This window comes from Misgurnus anguillicaudatus, chromosome 2 (genome assembly GCF_027580225.2).
Source record: "Misgurnus anguillicaudatus chromosome 2, ASM2758022v2, whole genome shotgun sequence".
Classification (NCBI taxonomy): Eukaryota; Metazoa; Chordata; class Actinopteri; order Cypriniformes; family Cobitidae; genus Misgurnus; species Misgurnus anguillicaudatus.
The window spans coordinates 30,219,642-30,238,603 of NC_073338.2; the positions used below are offsets into that span (position 1 = coordinate 30,219,642).

At 38.0% G+C, this 18,962-nt stretch overlaps 1 protein-coding gene across 7 annotated transcripts in view; it reads right to left on the minus strand.

Annotated features, from left to right (window-relative positions):
• The window catches only part of arhgef4 (Rho guanine nucleotide exchange factor (GEF) 4), a 92,922-nt gene that overhangs the window by 20,178 nt on the left and 53,782 nt on the right, over positions 1-18,962 (minus strand). For 5 of the 7 annotated variants that reach the window (XM_073853254.1, XM_073853257.1, XM_073876495.1 and 2 more), the window contains one exon: positions 18,583-18,636. In XM_073853254.1, coding sequence (XP_073709355.1) covers positions 18,583-18,636 — 54 coding nt within the window. Of the gene's footprint in view, positions 1-14,333; positions 14,875-18,582; positions 18,637-18,962 lie in introns of those variants that run through there. The other 2 variants (XM_073853259.1, XM_073853258.1) reach the window with 2 other exon arrangements.

Sequence of the window (18,962 nt, forward strand, 5' to 3'; positions counted from 1 at the left end):
AATCGCGGCTGGTAAGTCCTTATAACTAACTTTGTTTATTACCAATGTGCTTGTAAGGTTGCTCTAACGTTACATACCACAGTTATATGATAAAAAGCTTTGTTTGTTGAGTGTTGGACCTGTCAAACGCAACTTGCCTAAATTACCGTAAACAACACAGTAAGCGGGCATCAGAATCTAAATCCAAATCGTATCACTAACTTCGAATATTTCTAACGTTATATTACAGTTATATTATGTTGAGTGTTGGACCTTTATCGTTCAATGTTTTTAGTAAATTAAAACAATCAAATTCAAACAATTTTATTTATATAGCGCTTTTTACAATTAGTCAAACACACGTGTTTACACCCTGATGTTACACACAATCAGGATATATCAAGCAATCTCTAACAAAGCAACAGTGCACATAGTACTAAAATGTTTTACTCACATAAGACTGCTGTGTCATTCTTGTCAGATCTAATATTGATGGAACAGCATTGCTTTTTAATCACAGTCTCTTGTCTTAAGAGTCTTAAGACATTCTTTTGCAGACCTAAAATATGTGTTTGATGCCGAAATTAAAAGTTTAAAGTCTAAATCGCTTGAAGTGTTTCCATAAAAATAATGATCTTGTCTTCATTTTTGACTAATGAATACATCTTTTTACATCATATCACAACTCTGAATTATTTTGTATATGAATTATCTAAATTTGTATCAAATTTATTGCAATTTACAAAATTGCTTTCCAACTGTGTACCAGACATAAATAAGGATTAAATCCTCAAAAGCACTATATGCGTGTTTACTCGTGCATGTTTTATCTGGTTTACTAGGTTAGGGCACCATGAACACACACACACACACACACACACACACACACACACACACACACACACACACACACACACACAATTCGTGATCTGTTGAGGATAATTTAGAAGATCAAACAGGCAGGACTGTAAAAGCGCACTGACCTGCTTCATCGTACTGTAAGTTTACATCCTCAGATAAAGTTGCCCCACTTTTTCAAATTTACTTCTGAGCTATGCAGACACTTACTTTGACTCAGTTTAATCCACATGCACTTTAAGGATTAAGGATTTAAGTTCCATTATAATAGTCATCAAAATGTAGGAACACATTAGAAAGCAAAATAACAGTAGCCAAGTAGATTAGATGGAAAATTATGCACAATTTCACATTTTTTAAGTAACATTTGAAAAAAATTTGTTTGAAACAATTTACTTTACTGAAGGAATTTACTGAATAATTTGTTACTACAAGTCTCAAATCTCATGTTGTATGTTTACATGTTGCAACTTACTGTTATAATAAGCCATATAATAGGAGTTTCCTCAATAACCCATACTTATTGAAAATAATATAATGTCTTCCTTTTCAATACCAAACACTTTTACAATTAATATTTTTTCACTTCCAGTAAATTCAAGAAATATCAAGCAAAATGTTTTTCTTTCTGCGAATGCCCACACAATAGGAAATGTATCATTGTTTTCCCCATATATGAAAGTTTAATTAAGTTTCGGATGCAGTTTTCGGTACTTAGGGGATAGTTTACCCAGAAATGAAAATTCTGTCATTATTTACTCATCTTCAAGTAGCACAAACCCGTTCAATTGTCTTTGCTTTGCTGAACACAAAGGAAAATATTTGTAATCAAGCAGTAAGCAGGAGCACCACTGGCTTCCAAAATAGGAAAAGAAAATACTATGCAGATCAATAGTGCCCAAAGACTGTTTGGTTACAAACATTGCTCAAAATATCTTCCTTTGTGTTCAGCAGAACAAAGAAATGAATACAGGTTTAGAACAACGTGAGGATGAGTCAATGATGCCAACATCCCTTAAAGTTTAAATACATCTTGAGTTTAACTCTCAGATGTGCCAGTGAATAAGAAAGAAGTATAGACATTTCACTGTTCCTGAAATGTAACATTGGATCAATGCAATAAAATCTCTAAATGAATTCTCTTAACTCCATCTTATTGAAATAAATCTATATTTTTTCTCATAAGCTCATTTTCACATGACTGACTTTGTTTTAACACTTCAACAGTGTCCTAAATTGTCAGTGTCAAAATGTTGAACAAACAAAATGTATCATATCTCTACTGTATTATAAGGATATTTACACTCTTAGAACGGATGTGTTATTTTAACACAAAATGACACATAATGTGTTAAATAGCATAACACAAAAGATGTGTAAAAAATTAACACATCCTATTTAAGAGTGTGGCGACGGCAGACTCCGCCAACTATTGGCTTCAAAAATGCTCTTCACAAACCTACAGGTGATGTCATGGACACAACGTCGATATTTTTTACAGTCTATGGTTTAAAGCAGAACTGAAAAAAATACACAAGTCAGATGGCGTAATGTGTGGCTAAGAGAAAAAAAATGTGTAAAAAGCTAAGCAAGCACTGAATGTGCTTAATATTTCAAACGTATGCTGATACTTGCACATATAACACAATATGAGCAAAACTTCTGCTGGTCTGGGCACATCAAACAGATGTTCTGTGAAACCAAAGTCAGGTCTACTTTCTAGTCAATAAAAACTACAGAAACAGAACAGAAAACTGTGCTTGTGACAGCTTTTTAAAAGTTTTAATAGTAGTTAATGAATGTTTTGTTTAGAAAATAATAAAGTTAGCTAATCAGTAGCTATAGATAAGCAATTATGATGAAGAGTCATCATAAGAGCCTATGACTATAATAGACAGATAGTGTGTGAATTACAGATAAGATCCACATTGGGAAATCAGACATTCCCTGAGTATCAGAGATGAGACACCAGGCCCTGTAAGTGACCTTAAAAAGTATTACACTCACTCAACACCAAAGTCATCAGACAAATGTGTCTGAGGTGGACCTCACACTTAAAGTAAGATGACGAAAGCAATTTATATGATAAAATCATCACAGAGTTCTTATGATTAGTTTACTTATTAGCTGAATATCAAAATTTATTGATTTTATTAGTTGGCTGATGTTATAACTCAATTTATGTGCTCCCTTTATTCCTTTTACAATAAGGTAATTGCGATAGGCATGGTCCTAATCTCTGATATAAATTAATTGTACAGCACTAATAAAATTATTATAAATTAACTAACATTAATAATTGTTAATTGTGGTTATTATTAATAAAAATGCAATTATTATGTATCAAATCAATACTTTTTTTACAAAAACCTCTGTAACTTTTTTAGTCTATAAATTACCAACATCGTTCCACTACATGTTTTTCTTATTCTGTTTCAGACACAACACACATGCTCACACTTAATTTCAGTTAAGCAAAGTACTACAAAGTAGCCGGAAATTAGACTTAAAAGAAATCTGCTTGGTAGATAAAGCAATATAAGGGAAAGTGAGCGTATAGGGTTAGATGGAGCAGGCCGTGCCTAGCACAGCTCAGCCGTGGACACCCGGTATGTCTTGAGGAACCGATAAGCACTACAGACAGGCACATGCCGTCTACTGACAAATTAAGGCTGCATATTCCTCACTTTAAGCTGAAAAGGTCTATGTCAAGAATACTGACATGCACTTAAGTTCCCTAGATAGTTTGATGGACTCCAGACCGTGTGACGCTGGGTGAGGAATTCTGGGTGAAGTGTTGGGCAGACAGAAAACAGAGGGGTCATGGATAAAGAGGATTTATCTGATTTTGTCTTCTCACTGTGTAAAAAGGCTATGGCTGACTTTATTAATTGATCATTTGTTACATATTATTAAGATTTCCCCACATATATTTAGGTGCTCACTGCTTCACATTTTCTCAATACATGAGGTATTAAGTATGTTAAAATGTACTAAGGCATCAGCAAAATTGTTTAGATCTGAAAATATAATCATCCCAAAAATTCTAGACTCAACAAAATGGAATTGCAAAAATAATGCTTAAAAGCAAGTTCCTTGCCATTATTCAAGCAAGCAAGCCGATAGTCTCGCCTTTATATTCACACCATTAAAGGAAAACACCACTGTTTTTTAATATTTTACTATGTTCTTACCTAAACTTATTATTAAAGGAACAGTATGTAAGAAATTTATATCAATTAATCATTAAATGGCCCTGAAATGTCACTAGACATTAAGAAATCATTTTAATTTCAAATACTTATATCACTCACAACAGTGGTCCGGCCAGGATATTGTCATTTAAAAAGTGGAGTTGCAGCCCTCAACTGATGTTTATGTTGTCGTTTGGTATATTGGCCACCAGCTGTGTGATTGCAGTACCAGTTTTAGCCACACGTTTTGTGATTGCAATACCAGTTTTGGCCACAATCCTACATACTGTTCCTTTAAATAAGAATACATACATACCTATCTTTTTTCAATGCGTGCAATTCATCTTGCAACATGATCTCACAAAGTTCCGTGGGATAGTCGCGGAGTTTTGTGCTCATTTTTCCGTGGCGTTCTCGCGGATCTCCGCATTTTTCCGTGGCCCTGCTGCGGACTGTCGTTTTCCGTGGCATTCTCGCGGATTGGTTGCTCAGCTGTTTTTTCCTATTTTCAAACCATTTTCGCTTCGGTTTAGGGTTAGATTTGGTGTTTGCGTTAGTATGTCACGTTAACTATTGGTTTATACTATTTTTTCTGATTAATTCTTTTATATTTTCTAAACTTTAAACAATTGTTGCCTGGCGTTGGGGTTAGAGTTTGGTTTGGGTAGGGATGTCATTTCATGTAAATCTAACCCTAAACCGAAGCAAAAATGGTAAGAAAATAGGACAAAACAGTTGAGTAACCAATCCGTGAGAATGCCACGGAAAAAGACAGTCCGCAGCAGGGCCACGGAAAAACGCGGAGATCCATGAGAATGCCACGGAAAAATGAGCACAAAACTCCGCGACCATGCCACGGAAATTCGTGAGATCAGGTTGCATCTTTGTACAGCGACTTGTAAAACTTAGTTTGCAGCACTTCGACCTTGGCGTGCAGTAATATTGACGGAAGTTTGAGCGAGAAGAGGAGTAGTCAAAAGTTATGATGTTACTGCGCACCAAGAATATAGTTCTCATTTTTATTCATTTAAAAATCGAGTTTGGTGGCTTCTAAATTCATCCTATTTTGGATCCTAAGGAATGAATGGGGCTAGGCTAAATGCTAACACATTTATGACGTGCTAAACAAAGATTAAGAGAACGCATTGAAAAAAGATAGTGATGTTTTAATTTGTCTAAGTTGAGGTAAGAACATAGTAAAATATTGAAAACGGTGGTGTTTTCCTTTAAGGTTAGCATCACAGCGGCAAGCATGTCAAAATGATTAGGAAGCTCAATCCTCTGATAACTTCATAGTGTTTACACTTTTCATCAAAATCAACCTGCAGTATAAAGATGTCTCTATGCCTTCGATTGATAGCCTGGGTTTCCCCATGCTGCCTTCCGCACAAATTTATTCACGCTGCAAGTCTAGCCTGAAAACTATGGACCTTTTTTACCCCTGAATTAGTGAACCAATCACAGAACGGGGAGGGGGCAGCAAGACGATGACGACATCTATGCGACACTCGAAGCAGTTTTGTTTATCCAACGCGAGAGCAGAAAGAAGTTACTTTCAATGCAGCCTTAGATAGTGTTGTAAGTAGTTTTGAAAGTTTATTTAAAAAAGAGCAACTTTTGGCGTTAAACAATTTCATATCCAAGAAGAATGTTTGGATATGGCAAGACATGATAACCACAGAGTTTTATAGGACCAACCTGCTAGGCATCGTCGTCGATGAAGTACAATTAACTTATAAATGGTAAGTGGTATTTATTAATATCATATTGTCATTATGCCTGTACTGTGGTCGTCATAGTGCCACGAAATTGTATTGCTTTTCAATATCAATATACAGCTACCGGTTTAGTTGCATAGCTTTCAGCTGTGTGCACACGTACCCGACAAACCTGACCATTTACTTTTGAATTTATGTCACTCTACATACGTCATTTGGTATAATGAAACGATTGGCTATGAGCTACGTACAAACGCATTTGACAGACATTCGTAGCGCCCAATAGAGACAGAGCGCAGTTATGCAAATTTGAAAACCACGCCCACCGGGGGGGAAAGCAATCCAACCGTCTCCATTGACTTTGTATTGCGAGAAGCCGCCTCCTTGTCATTTCTGGCTTATAACAAAAAACTGAATAATGCCTAAAAGCTGCTGTGTGACAATATGTACAGCTAACAAGCCAAAGAACCCAGAAATAAGTTTTTATAAGCTGTCGAGCCATAAAACCCAGCCTGTAAGGAGAATAAAGTGGATCGCCGACTACGATTCCCCCTATTGGACGCAGTTTTACTAATAGGAGTACTATGAAAAGTTGCCTGTATCCATTTTTGTGTCTTTAAACGCTTGTTTTTTGGGGTCGACAGCTTATAAAAACTTATTTACAGATTAAATTTAAAAACAGAATAATACCTAAACGCTGCTGTGTGACAAGGTGTACATCTAACAAGCAAAAAAAAAACAAATACGTTTTTATAAGCTGTCGACTTCAAAAAACGAGCGTTTAAAGACACAGAAATGGAAACAGGCAACTTTTCATAGTACTCCTATTAGTAAAACTGCGTCCAATAGGGGGAAACGTAGTCGGCGATCCACTTTATTCTCCTTAAAGGCTGGGTTTTACTGCTCGACAGCTTATAAAAACTTATTTCTGCACTGTAAACCCAAACAGTATAATGTGCTCATTTAAAATGAGTGAACTGAACTCAAAACTGTGAAAAAGTTTATTGGACTTAAAATTTTTATGTGTTTTCAACAAGTTCGCCATTTTAAGTTCCACAAACTCAAATAAAATGAGTCAAAGAACTCAAAAAATTTATTTATTACTTCCAAACGGAGTAATTTCAATACCACTGCCTAACTGTACTAAACACTGCAAATAATTACAAACTTTTGGTAGTTGTGATGAGTTCAAATTGACAGGTAAGCTAAGAAAGAGTCTGGCACTGCAAATTTACTTCAGTTTAAAGTTAAATCAACACGATTGGTTGAGGAGGTTCCAGTTCCCAGCATGCTTTGCATGAGCCTGCAATACAAGAGCATTTTTTGAAATTAAGTGCTATTTTATGTGTTTTTTAGTAAAGAGAGAGACTCAGTAGTGTTAAACATTTATTTATGTTGGAGATTTAGAAGAGTTTGCTATTTTTTAGTTTTGTGGTTACCATTGTTCAGAAGTGTAGTGCCTGTGCTTAGGATGTAGGTCGGATATATGTTGCTTTATCATATAAACTATGACTGTGTGAAAGTCTGCACTGTGTTCAGTCTCAATATACTTTCACTTCACTTGTCTTAAATTTTCATGAGTCACATGATCTGTTTCTGTGACTTGTGAACAAAGTTTATTGGTAAAAAGAGGTTTTAAGTACGGTATACAAAAAATATATATGGTAAAACAGTCCTTATAATAAACAGTAGTTTTATGTATATTGTACTTAAAGATTTAATAAAACGAAGCATAAACTTTTAAATTTGGGTTAACTGAAATTTTTTAAGTTATATTTACTTAAAATTTTTGATGTTGGTTTACTTAAAAAAATTTATGTAATCAGTTTCAACAAAATTTTTGAGTACTCTGAACTTGTCGGGTTTTACAGTGTGGGTTCTTTGGCTTGTTAGCTGTACATATTGTCACACAGCAGCTTTTGGGCATTATTCGGTTTTTTGTTATGGGCCGGAGATGACGGGGAGGCGTCCTCTCGCAGTGCAGGGTCAATGGAGACGGTTGGATTGCTTTCCCCCCGGTGGGCGTGGTTTTCAGGTTATGACGCGCTGCCCTCTGTCTCTATAAATGTCTCTGGGCATTCGTAAACCACGCCTCAAATACAAGAAAATGAGCGTATGGTTCCCAGACCAAGTCTCATTCTCTATGAGACTGTTCTGGTGTTAGCCAAGCTATTCGACTGAGGTAGAAAACAAGCATTAATAAACAAAGATATAATTTTATCAATAATAGCCTTGAATTCTGTGAAAATCTGATGGTCTTTATATGGCTTTCTAGATTGTAGGTCACATAGATTTCGTTAAACTATATAAACAGTAGATTCATATGACCCCTTTTCTTTTCCACCCTATGCCCAACCAGCAAAACATCACCCATGACCCTCTTTTAACGTTCTGATTTCTGACATACTGATGTCAATGCCACACACGTTTGTGAGAGTAATCTTTCTAGATTAATACTAACCCTGAGAACAGGATGAAAGTTTATTCAAAGACCCAAACAGAGGAATGTCTAAAATGTCTCCACAAGGAAATGAAAATATGCGGATATCTCCCTCTATCCAGTGACTATTAAGTATGGAATTAGGGTTGGGAACCTGACATCCTCCCTACAAAGAAATCACTTTGAAGCATAGGAGTAAAACACCTGTCTTCCCGAAACATAGACCAATCCTAATATGGCATCTTCTCTCTTAACAATTTATAGCATGTGGAAAAAGGCTGAATTTGAGGTGTCTGGTTTGACAAAGTGGAATCTGTTTATGTGCCAAGCTGAGGCGTTCACACAATGGAGAGAATTTCTCTGCTCAGTGTTGTGGTACATTGTTGCCGTGTAGGCATCACTTCATTGTCACAGCAGTGCCATTTCACCCACAGCAAAATGCCACGGTAAACTTAGCAACTGTGTCACAGGGTACACTGGGTAGAGCAACAGTGATCACAAAATTCCGATACTATTGGGCAAAGTGTCAGTCTGATGTCTGTTACTACATTGTTGAAGTTCCACAAAAAAAGGAAATACCCTTCTGTTTACTGTACACTGTGTCATTCTTTTAAACCATTAATGACCTGGAAACCAGGGGAACCATCACATAGCAGATTTGTACATTTTAAAAATATGAGTGCATCTCCTAAACCTGCCATGATGCTAGTAGTTGCTAAGCCATTCTGAATGTTTTTTAGTGCATTGCTATGTGGTTGCCTCAGTGTTCTTGTAGTAAAAGTGATGGCTACCCTAAGAAGTAAGGGATCATGTATAGGCAACCGGTATTGCAGAAAAAAGCCCCGACAATGTGATCAGGACCCGACACAAAGCAAAGGTCTTGTATCACCCTAAAATGGCAAATTTTGCGACAACAACCGGCTGCCTGTACATTATCCTGCTTATTACATGACTATTTACCTCATAAGTAAGGTAAGGAACATTAAAGGAATAGTCTACTCATTTTCAATATTAAAATATGTTATTACCTTAACTAAGAACTGTTGATACATCCCTCTATCATCTGTGTGCGTGCACGTAAGCGCTGGAGCGTGCTGCGACGCTTCGATAGCATTTAGCTTAGCCCCATTCATTCAATTGTACCATTTAGAGATAAAGTTAGAAGTGACCAAACACATCAACGTTTTTCCTATTTAAGACGAGTAGTTATACGATCAAGTTTGGTGGTACAAAATAAAACGTAGCGCTTTTCTAAGCGGATTTAAAAGAGGAACTATATTTTATGGCGTAATAGCACTTTTGGGAGTACTTCGACTCGCCTGAAAAGTCCGCTCCCCTTCTCCCTCTCATAATGGGAGAGGGAGGGTGTTACTGCGCCGAGTAGAAGTACTCCAAAAAGTGCTATTACGCCATAAAATATAGTTCCTCTTTTAAATCCGATTGTACCTGTCAAATTGATTTGCTGCATTCGTGTTACCGTATGTTATTAGGTTTAAAGGTGCTCTAAGCGAATTCAGGCGTTTTAGACAATAACATTTTTTTGTTACATACAGCAAACATCTCCTCACTATCTGCTTGCTGCCTGTCCACTGATCAAACTGTAAAAAATGTGATCTCTGTAGACAGCCCAGGCTTCACAAACTGCAAAAAAAAAACACAGTGGCCAAATCTAGCACCACGAAACAAAACAAAGTGTTCCAGCCAATAAACAACAAGAAGGATTTGGGGGTGGGTTTTTTTCATAAAAACACGGAAGGGAGGGGGAGGAGTTAGCTACGCTACGTTTGTTTGAAAACAGTTCAAACATCAACAAAAAGTGACGTCTCACAGATTCGCTTAGAGCGCCTTTAAGCGGTTGTTATATGGAAATAACAAACCTGCAAATGTCGCAACTGGCCAATCAAAATCAAGCATTCCAACTAGGACTGAGCAAAAAAAACAATTTTCGATTAATCGTTTTTTAAAACGTGGTCGATTCAGAATCGATTCTCAAAGACCAGAATAGATTTTTCCCCCATATTTTTTCTGCAAACATTGAACATAAGATTAACGTTAATCAAATTACTAGTCTTAGATGTCACCCTCTTTTTTGCCTTGCGCGATGTTACCAAGGAGCCTGTCATTCTTTCATTCAGTGCTTAAAATGTTTCAGGTGCTTCATCGACGTTGATGCTACCTTCACATAAAAAGTAAGAGGTATGGAAGCATTTTAGATTTTGCAAGCAAGACGACAAGGTAAGTGTTGTGTCTTTTAATTTCTTTTTATTAATTACCCACTTGTAAACTTCTGTTCACTGTTATTTTTTATTAATATAGTATTTGTATTAAATCTATATTCATTGAGTTGAATCAAGAATCGAGTATAAAAACCAACCCGAGAATCGGAATCGAAAATTGAATCGAGAATCGAAATAGAATCGATTTGATAGCTTGTGAATCGAAACTGAATCGATCTGGAACATCTGAATCGATACCCAGCCCTAATTCCAACGAGCTGTGTAATAAGAATCACTATTTAAAACTGTTCTCAAAACAGCCATATACCGTATTTTTCGGTCTATAAGCCACGTTTTTTTTTTTCATAACTTGGCTGGTGCTGCGTCTTATAGTCAGGTGCGCCTTGTAAGTCAGTATGAATTAATTTTGACATTTGAGGCAAGAGACAACAGTACCGTCTACAGCAGCGAGAGTCCGCTATATGCTGCATTTATGTAATTATGTAATTCAATGGATTCTGTAATGTGGAATGACGAGCATGCGAACTTCATGCTAGTTGGCTTGTTGGGTTAATTTAGCCTATTCAACCTTCCAGGTAAGTTCTATATGCTATGGTTTATTGTTTAAATAACTGATAATATTACTTTTTTTATTACAGACATCTATTCAGCCTGCTGTTCTGTCTGCTATTGTTTAGTTGAATAACTTGCCTTTCCAGATTAAATGTCTGTTCTTCGGCTTGGATTTTGTGAAATAATTTTCTAAATAAACGCGACGTATACACTGAAAAAAAATGATTCATTGAATTTAATCAATTTGTTTAAGGTAAGTGGTTGCAATCAATTTATTTAAGCTACATTTAAACAAAAGTTTTATATTTTATTTTACTTTACTAATCTTTTTTTGTTTAAATGTAGCTTAATGGATTAAATTCAATGAATACATTTGTTCAGTGTAGTCCACTGTGACTTATATATATTATTTCGTCTTAATGACGCATTTTTGAATGATGCGGTTTATATTCCGGTGTGGTTTATAGTCCGGAAAGAACGGTAAACACCCTGAAAATAATTCTTCGTTAGAGTCTTCTTTTGCTAAGGAAACTTAATTTTTAGGAATACATGGTGATACACTGAAAAAAATTATTCATTCAATTTACTAATTTTTTTAAGGTAAGTGGTTGCAATCAATTTATTTAAGCTACATTTAAACAAAACTTTTTTGTTTTGTTTCGTTTTTCAAATTTTTTGTTTAAATGTAGCTTAAATAAATTGATTGCTACCACTTACCTTAAAAAAGTAAATTGAATGATTAATTTTTTTCAGTGTATGCTGGATAATCTATTCAGAGACTTAACACTCACACCAGGTCTTGTCAAACACAATCTCTTCACTTTTGTTCTGTATACCACAAACCAAAAAAAGCATGGTTGGTTGACTAGTGCTGCATGCTTGAGGTTCATGTAAAAAGGTGTGAATGAAACACCATCTGTCTGATTGCCATCAGCTGTGATGAACCCTGACTGGGTTAGCACGTCTTCACAAGCTGCAGACACCCTATTCTGTATGCACGTTAACTGGATTAACACAGCAACGGATGGATTATGAAAAACAGAAAAGCGTCGTTTATTGAGTGTGACCCATTTATTCTGTTTTGAGATGAGTAAAATTCATTTATGAGGATTAGCCAACAATTGTTCACGTAATAACTAATTCAGCTGTTCTCCATCACTCGACCCAACTCTCCCCGCGAGGTCATGAGATTCCACCATACGATGAAATGCACCCCGAGAGAAAACATGGACAGCAGCACATCTGCTCTTATTCCAGAGTGGAAACTTAAGACTTTAATGAAAATGCTTTTGAGAAGAACTGAGACTTTCTATTTCTAGCTCAGAAACGAGTGAGGTTGCTTTTTACACACATACTGAAAGCAGAAGACGGGAGGATTTGCAGAAGCGCGGCATGTTGATGGGTGGCGGTGACATATCCTGTAAGACGGTTTACACTGCGTACAGCCTTTTTTGCGCTGCAACTGACACCTGCAGCCGTTCCATGTGTGTTTACCATCGGCCCACCCTTCGCCTCTCTCAAAAGCCCCTTAAGCCTGTCAAATGTGTCAAATTGCAAGTATGCAAGATGAAAGGAAACAAGAATGTTATGAAACATACTGTACAATCATATATGTGACGCTGCCTGTGAAAACCCAGCTAAAGTCACATAAAATGTAACATAAAATCATCTTACAAAACGTAAAGTATAGTATATGTAAAGTGTAGATAATCTTGATATCTTTAATATTTACTTACTGAAAAGATTCAAATTAATGTGAAAGCAAACTTTGAGACTGTAGCCTGGATATCACAGACAGGGTCACATAACATAAACACTTTTACAATAATCACTGATTCAGGAATATTTAAAAAAAATAATATATAAACTAAGATTCTGTCGTTTTTTACTGAGATGTCATTCTGAACCTAGATGCATGAAAAACTGCGCATCTGCAGTAGAATACGGCTATCAGACAGAATTTTAATTTTGGAGATCCAGTCTTGCTTGAACTTCCTGTCTAGGATGTACCAATCCTAGGAGACGTCAAAAAAACTCCCTTGAGATTCTCCTTATTTGACCTATCTCTCATGTGCTTGAAATGTTTCTCACGTGTCAGTATTTTCTCCACTGTTCTGTGATCAGCTACGAACAGTGTATGAGTGCTATAATGAGGTCAGTGGACCGTGACGAGGTGACAGCCCTGTTTGAAATGTCTGTAGCCATTGCCTCCGGCGCACAGTGCACCATTTATTTCTCTCGATCAGAGGAAAAGTCACATCCCATCTCTCATAAGACAACGCAGAAAATGAGAAAAACATCCAAATTACAGCTGACGTAGGGTAGCCATGGCCGTTTGTGACATCAGTGCTACCTTGGCTGATGGTCATTGGCTTGTCTGTCACCATGCCAACCCTGAGAGAAGATAATGAGAGGAAAATACTGCTCAAACTGGCATCTCATCTACACTAATATCATTTTGCACAGTTGTACTATACGGGTACTGATGCACGGAAGTATTAATGACACATCCCTCACTGCCAAAAAAAGATAAAGAGAGGTGCTTTATTTATTTAGGAATCTGTGTTAATCAATATATCAGCTCCGTTCAATGAGGGGATTTTAAGAGCAAACCACAAATATTTTTAACACAGCACGTTGTGCTGAATATTAAGGTACAGCTCACATACTGTATATAGGCGACATTATTTAATACTAGCATGGCTCCATTGTGTTTTCAAGCTTAATGCATGGTAATTTTACCCTGACATTATTTCCTTTGAGGGTCTATGTTTACCTGCTGAATGCAAGGAATGCTGTCAAATCGCTAGGAATGGTTTGCTCCCAAGCTGAACACACACACTCACTTGACAGAGCCTTCCACAACATTACCACTTAACCAATTACAATCCAGTAAGACTATTGATCAATACACGACATCCGTAACAGTAATGCAATAATGTGAGCAGGATGCAGACAGTAGAAACAGTGGTGGCACATCTTGTGTGTTTTACCACACCAAACTAACCTGCCTTCAAACTATCTGGATCTATACATAGAGCATGCAAATGGCAGACATGAAGCCTATTAGTCTGATTCACAAAATCAATCTCCTGTTGCTTTGACACACTAAACGCAGAAACACAAGCAACACCATGTGTTTACATTTGCATAGAGACAGTAGCTCTTTCAGATACCTCCTTTTGGCCAAAGACAATGCCACCACATAAACCGAAAGGCTGCGATACAATGAACAAGAGCCGTCACAAAAACCTTTCAGAAGGATAATGTCACTATTTTATTACAGCGCAAGCCCGAAGTAAAACTCCAGCAAACCACAAACTGCTACTGATGTTCAAAGGTGATGGAGTCTTACCATTGGTGGAGTGAAGGCTCTCCAGACTCCAGTAATGGGACATGACCCCTCGCAACGCCTTAACCCCTCCAGTCAGTCCCAGAGCGGGGCTGCAGTCTGACTCGGAGCCAGGTGACTGCACTGAAATGCCCCTGCCGCTGCTGTCACTGATGCAGCCCCCTCCTGCCAGCGGGACGCCCACCTCACCGGCACTGTGCTGCGTGCGCATGTGGCCGCACACCAACAGGGAGGAGGGTGGCGTCGCTTCGGCAGGTGGTAGGTTTGAGCGCGTTGCGCGTGTCTCCGAGCTTGTGTCAGCTGCCGAGCTCTCAGCCTCGCCTGCGATGCAGCTTTAGCCCTCTTCTCTCATTCTTCAGCCGCTTACCACCTCTTTCACTTTACTCTTGGATGCACGATCTCAAAAAGCTCACGCCTTTAGACGCCCAGACACACAATCACGCTTCTCGCTCTCTGTCTCTCTCTCTCTCGCACACACATTCACACACGCAGTCAGTGGCTGGCATCACCGGGGATCCTTTGAGGGGAGAAGGACTCGTATGACTCATGGCTCAATGTGAAATGCTCATTCTGGCACTGAAAGGGACCGCCTTTCTCCTCCCCCTCAGTCCCCCCTTGAGCTCCCCTTCCTCCACTGTTAAAGCCAAGCTGTTTTGTAAACCAAAAGACAGCGCTTGGAGAGCATACTAGCGATGTAGAGGGTTGCAAACACCTTCTAAGAATTTAACCCATAATTAGCTGAGATCATGCTAATGGTGAGACCAAAAATGTGCAGTCAAAAGCAATGGGGTGGATGAAGACAACACATTGAACTGGTGGTAAAACATGCAATTCTATGAAAATGGACAGAATCTCTGGAGACTTCGAATAGAAAGGAATGGGGTTCAAATGGGGGCTTTCTCATCCGATTCAAATTTGAAAATATTGACATGTTCTGACCTTTGCAGCTGCGACTACATTTTATATAACTGCAAACTGGATCCAGATCAAACATAAAACTCAGGGGGAACATTCCTCACATTCTTGTGTATGACAGATCCAATCTTTGACTGGTTTAGATCACACACACTTCAAAATGCAAGTGGTAAAATGCAAGTAAAAACACAACATTATGGTTAAAGTGGTGGTAAACCAACTGTGCACTGTAATGTGTTCATGCCTACACCGCTGTTTCCATTCTTAAAAACATAAAAACGGGCAGTTGAGTTCATGGGTCTCTGAAGCCCCTCGTTCAGAAATACCAAAGTCCTTTTGAGGAAGTCGTGTCACTGCGCCACAATATTTGCAACGTCTCCAGGTCTTGTTAGAACAAGATCTGTCGATTCTGCGCATGCACAAATTCCCTCCCCCAGAGAATTTATTTTTTTAACGGTTGACGTTTGGCTCTTTTACCTGGGAGGCGGGACTACAGCGGCTATCAATCTAGATACAATCTCCCCCATTCATGTCAATTCCAGTGACACATCTTGTTAATATTAAAGAGCACCTATTGTCTGATTCACGTTTTTACATTTCCTTTGATGTGTAAGTGTGTATTAGTACATGTTAACGAAATATGGCGTGAGTTATTGTCTCCAACGTAAATGTCTTTTCTTGGACTACAACAAACACAAGGATTGTAGGCAACAGTTTACTTCCTGGGATTGGTGATGTAGACAAGGCCGACATTATTGTAATTCCTCCCACTTTAGACTCACAGCGTGTAAGTTAACTCCTGTTAGCAACCAAATCTTTTAAACATGGTAAGGAGCATCCTTTTCCGCCTGACGTCAGAGGTATTCAGGCCAATCACAACGTACAGTTTTGCTGGTCAATCAGTGACACAGAGCTTTTCAAATTCGTTCGTTTCAGGAAAAGAGTGAAATCTGGAGCTACAAAAATGTACGGTATGTGGAAAATAATGTGTGTTTTAAAGGTGCAGTGTGTAGATTTTAGTGGCATCTAGCAGTGAGATTGTGAATGGCAACCTATGGCTCAGTCCACCGTTTACCGAAATGTATAGTGAAGCTACGGTTGCCGCCACAGGACAAACGTTGTCTGGAACAAAATACAGAATTACAAAACACGCTCTATAGAGCAGTTTGTCCATTTAGGGCTACTGTAAAAACATGGCGGCACAAAATGGCGACTTTCATGTAAGAGGACCCACACACTGTGTATGTAGATAAAAACGGCTCATTCTAAGGTAATAAACACATAACAGTTCATTATGATAATTTAGTTATGTATATTAGATTCCATTTCTGTGATTAGATACTTCTAAAAGTTACACACTGCACCTTTAACCATAAACCACACAAACACATTGTATTATACCAAATACACAAAATTACATTGTTTTTAAAGGTCACGTTCTTCCTGATTCCATTTTTTAAACCCTAGTTAGTGTGTAATGTTGCTATAATAGCATAAATAATAGCTGTAAAATGATAAAGCTCTAAATTCACTGCTAGGCGATATATTTTCTTCAATAGAATTCCTCTTTAAAAGCCTACAACGAACGGTCGGTTTGGACAACAGCCCTCTATTTCCTGCTTTAATGACGTCAGCAAAACAGTTCGTTGACTAAACTCCGCCCACATGAATACGTCAGTCACCAGCTTTGGCTCAAACGTCTCTGCTAAGCTAAGCAGCTATCGAATCACAGCACACTAAACAAACTACACAATCAGAACTCGATACGTATTTCTGAAGGAGGGACTTCACATAACAATGAAGACATCAGCCTGTTTTGAGGACAGTGAAAACAGCGCTATAAAGATAAGTAAATTGTGTGAAAAATGCAGCGTTTTTTACACGTGAAACATGAACACATGTTATATTGCCCACTATAAACACAATCAAAGCTTCAAGATCACAGACAGAACGGGAGCTTTAAGCAATAAAATAGGTGCTCTTTAAGTATTTTTGAAAATACACAATATGCTCAGATTGGTTAGCTGACCTAGTGATTGTGATTCGCTAACCACACACCGCATGGAAACGTCACGCCCCTTACCATTATAAGTAGTTCCATGTGCTCCGTATTGTAAACAGTTGCGTCAATATTGCCTTATCAAATTGAGCCCAAATCAGACCCAGGGAATATAATTGAAGAGGATCGAGGAGAACCTATGCAAGCACAGATCTTAAAGGACATTTCAAAATGGTATGCGTTTTGTTTCTAGTTGTCTCATACTTTTTAGATGCGCTATTATTTGATTGCAGACTGCTGATCTGATCACTATTGACTATATAGCACCGTTAGTCTTTATAGAACGAGTGTAGCCAAATATCTGTCGCCAGAACTATGAGCCTATTACAAAAACAAAGTATAACTTAACTACTGTACAGTGACCAAACAAAACACAGAACCATGTATAGCATGCCTGTGGCTATGGGAGCACATAAACGCCAACAAACACCAACATTTGAAGTTCGCTGGTGGGATTATAAAGAACTTTGCAGGTGTTTGTAGGCAGTTGTCTGAAAAGTGTGAATTACAGTAGCATTTTGCTAGCTGTCTAGCAGAGCCAAATAGCATTGTCCTTTGTTTACATCCATGCTACAACATAAAAAGCAGCTCAACATGGCCTTACCCCCTTTGTAACATGTTCCTGGGGGCAGGATTTGTGTAAATTTTGGGGTTTGTGATGTCGCTAACCCAGGAAGAAGCTCACTGTAGTTTATCCAGCCGTTCATTTGTAGTTTATGAGAAGCGATTTCTGTTAAAGCAACTATCTCCCTTTGCAGCTTTGTAACTATGTTGTTTATGCTCAAACAGCAACGTTACACACTAACTTAAGTAAAAAAGTGAAATCATAATCAAGGCCCCATTCCCTACTGAAAAATCCAGCTAGGACCAGCATAAGCTGGTGAGCTGGTTTTAGCTGGTCTCCCAGCTTGGTTTTAGCTGGTTTTGCTGGTGTAGCAAGCTGGTATAACTATGTTCTGGTCACTTTTTAAGCTGGTCTAGCTGGACTTAGCTGCTCAGGCTGGAAGGGAAGACCAGCTCACCCACCAGCTTGACCAGCTTTGCCAGGCTGGGAGGACCATCTTAAACCAGCTACTTCCACCTTAATCCAGCTAAAACCAGCTACCAGCTTATGATGGTCTTAGCTGGATTTTTCAGTAGGGTTTTAATCAATATTTATCCAGTATGTTTTACAAATATGTTAGCGACAAATTCAAGCTATAAAATCTGCACTATATTACATAACATGTCTGACAGAGAAATGTAAATATTATAAAAGTGTGGAAAGCTTAAACTCACCCAGAGGGGTGACCCGTCGGTTTGCCTCTTGTGCTGGTGTGGTGAGATTCGATTCTGTGGAGAGCAGCATGTATCTGTGTTAGTTTCTCGAAAGAAGTGATGTTGTTCTCAAAATACAAACTAAGGACTCAAGTTCTACATTTGCATAACTGTTATAAGCATGCTGACAGGCTTGAAGTAGTGTATGGAAAGGTCGTAGAGTGGGCATGATGTCAGAAAGGGGCAAAATGAGGCGTTGTGTCCTTCTTTTCATATGAATCTATTTTACATAATACAAAAGCATTTAGAGAGGTTCAGCAAAACAAACAAACATGTCATGGAAACATGGAAGAATTTAGATTTAAAGGAGTCTCAAAAGCGCACTTCAATATAAAATTGGC